General features: G+C 42.2%; 1 protein-coding gene across 2 annotated transcripts; it reads right to left on the reverse strand.

The window, feature by feature from the left end:
• Positions 1-463: 463 nt before the first annotated feature.
• rps9 (ribosomal protein S9) lies at positions 464-2754 on the reverse strand. 2 transcript variants are annotated; one of them, XM_080897401.1, is made up of 5 exons: positions 2711-2752; positions 1871-1983; positions 1647-1769; positions 1273-1459; positions 464-726 (listed from the first exon to the last, which is right to left on the reverse strand). In XM_080897401.1, the coding sequence occupies exons 2-5, from the start codon at positions 1965-1967 to the stop codon at positions 549-551; spliced, it is 585 nt and encodes a 194-aa protein (XP_080753527.1). In that variant the 5' UTR covers positions 1968-1983; positions 2711-2752; the 3' UTR covers positions 464-548. The 2 variants fall into 2 exon arrangements, with proteins under 2 accessions (XP_080753527.1, XP_080753528.1); XM_080897402.1 differs by having other exon boundaries at positions 667-1167; positions 2711-2754.
• Between the last annotated feature and the right edge of the window lie 422 nt (positions 2755-3176).

Genomic DNA, 3176 nt, shown 5'->3' on the forward strand with positions numbered 1-3176 from the left:
TGGTTAAATAACTTAACATCGAGTTTAGCTCTTGAGAAACTGACCTATATTGTTAGAAAGAAGGCTTCTGAATTTTACAACATCTGGAAGATATTTTTGGATCTACTGAGGAGTGGGGATGGGGGGGGGGGGCGGTGAGTGAATAAGACAACTAGATAATGGATAATGTCTGACTTGCTGTTGGGAATATACTATGTAACCTATATTATGATTATTATTTTTTTTTTTTTTTAAATTGTATTTATTTGTATGGTTTAATTTATTTAACTATGCATTTATTTGGAACCTTTTAGGATTAACACTTCAATTATCGTTATTACTATTACTATTATTATTAGTGTTATTATTATTTTAATGACTGCCATACGTTCATTTTATGTTGGTGTTGATACTGTTGAAAAAACAAATAAACATACGTTTAAAAAAAAACAAACAAACAAAAAAAAAACTGCATAGAGTCAGCTACTTTTTTTTTGGATAAACCAAACATTTTATTGAGAATTGTCACAACAGGAAGTATCAAGAAACACTCCTGTACAACATCCTTCTTAATCCTCCTCCTCATCGTCAGCTCCTCCAGCTCCACCCTGGCCCTTCTTGGCGTTCTTTCTCTTGACGCGGCCTGGGCGTCCACCGCCGTACGGAGACCTAAGGGAAAAGTCGATGTGCTTCTGGCTGTCCAGGCGAACCACAAAAGAGGGGATATTCACCACCTGCTTGCGCACACTGCCAAGACAGACAATAAAGGGAGGACTTTAGAAAATGTTGATGCATCTTCCAGCTGCACTTAAGAGTTGTCTTTGCAGTTTAAAAGCTGAAAAAGCTTTCAGGGTGGAAAAAGTGTGAATCTTTAATATTTTACATGTATAATTTACTGCAGGCTTCATTGACGAGGAATTCTTGACACCACAGGAAATCTGAACTTATGACTTAAATCATCAGCCTGAGTACTTCATATCCAATGCTGTAGTGAATACTACAATTGCCCGAGGTGCAATCCCCCATACCTTACCTGACGGCCACAACACCGTGGCACTGTCTGCGCCCTCGGCGGCAGGATTGGCTCTGGGCAATGTCTACTGACAAGGTATACGGTTTTGATACCGAATTGACCTTGATGAAAATCTTAACTGTTGTCAACAGGGTGTGTTACAGGTTGGTGGTCCTCTGATGGAAGAGGAAGCATCGACAGGTTCTCATGAGTCCATCAAAAAAACCAAAACAAAACAAAAAAAACCCCACTGAGCCCGTTATGTGTTGCTTTGAGCTTACCGAATGTGCCTCTGGCGGATAAGGACACGAGCGTGGTGGATGCTCTTGGCAAGTCCAAGCTTGAAGACCTGTGTCTGAAGCCTCCTCTCCAAGAAATCCTCGACCTTCAGGCCCAGGATATAATCGAGCTTCATCTTACCCTCATCGAGCACACCGATTCTCACCAGACGCCTGAGCAAAGCGTTACCTGGAAAACCACACGTATACACAAAACGTCATTTAAACATACAACCACAGAGACGTGCTCAAAAATCTTTGCAGAGCAGGAATATTGGCCTCATTGACGAGGAATTCGTGACACCATGGTGAAGTCTGACACTTTATATATTTAAATCATCGGCCAACACAAACCAGCTTTAACTCATCCTACCCACCTTCAAACAGACGCTTTGGGTCCTTCTCATCCAGAGTGAGCAGCTCTCTGGCAGCCTTGCGGATCTTGGCAAGGGTGAACTTGACCCTCCACACCTCACGCTTGTTCCTCAGCCCATACTCGCCTTAAAGGGAGATGAAACGCCGTAATCAGTTTAGTATACCTCATTAAAGGGTATGCCTTGAAATATATATATGGACGGAAGTTATGAAAATGAAAACATACCAATGAGTTTCAACTCCTGGTCGAGACGGGACTTCTCGAAGGGGCGGCGGGGGGTGACATATGTCTTACGACAAACCCAGCTTCTGGCAACGGGCATGATGGCTTATAAGTGCCTGCAAAACCAAGAAATTACAATGAGGGGGACGCTACATATAAGATTTATACCATTTTACACTTTTAATAGGTTATTCAAGGTTGACATGTTATTTGAATCTTGTGCACAGAAGACATTTTAAAGGCAAACATTATGCACGTTCAGCAATAACTCATGTTACAATTTACAACTAAGACAATCAAGTCAACCTCAAAAAGTAGAGTCAGTTTAATTAAGCCAAATAGGCTCTCCATCTGTCAGTCTAGTTCCGTTTTTCAAAGCGTTTACTGAATAATTAAAAAAAAGACATTAACTTTTTACCAGGCTAAAGGGACCTACAACCGTCACTATTACTTCCATGCTTCAACTGTATCGGTCAGATTTGCCACACGATCGTACGGTTTATGAAGACAAGGGTAATGTGTAAGGACCGAATTGACTAGAAACACTGATACATCGGATGCGCTTCATTAAATGTTTCTGAAACTACAATAAATCGCGTATAAACGTTTAACAGACCGGGCATCCGTAAGACTAGGCCGCAGCTACACCGCACCACGTTGTTTAATGTTAGCAGCTAGCATTAGCTTAAGCGCTTTTCGTTTAAAAACGCTTTAAAAAAAACATGCAGGTCTTCAATCGGCACAGGCATAAGTTTAGTTTCATGTCCTATGACTGTTTTTCAACGTGGAGGTCCAAATACACTCGGTTTGTATTGCTGGTAAGGATGAGGATGGTAACCGTACCTGTCTCGCTCAGGCTCGCGCAGTAAAGAGGAAGTTAAAGGAAGTCCATAATCATTTATAGGGCCTGCGAGCACACTACATATCCCATGATGCCTCTCACCGCCCAAACGGAAGTCGGGCCCGCTGGGTTTGTCGCTCTCTGTTGGTCAAAGCGAAGAGCACAACCTGAACACATGGAAGAAGTTAAGATGAAGTTTGTTTATGCGCTTGAATCACGAACAGGCCTCATGTTATTACATAGATGGTATAACACACAGCTTCAATGTGCACAGAGAGGCGGGAAAGGCCTGCTTCTTTCACTCTGCACAGAGGTTTGACTGAGTGGTCACAGATCTCCTCTTACAAAGTGAGAGTGAGGGAGGTAAGGTGGTAAACTCAGAGAGAAGGACATGGGTGACTATTTATATAACTCTGAAATGGGACCCTGACCATGTGTTTCTGTCTGTCAGGCTGCATGATCAACTGA

This window comes from Rhamphochromis sp. 'chilingali', assembly GCF_963969265.1.
Source record: "Rhamphochromis sp. 'chilingali' genome assembly, chromosome: 11".
Classification (NCBI taxonomy): Eukaryota; Metazoa; Chordata; class Actinopteri; order Cichliformes; family Cichlidae; genus Rhamphochromis; species Rhamphochromis sp. 'chilingali'.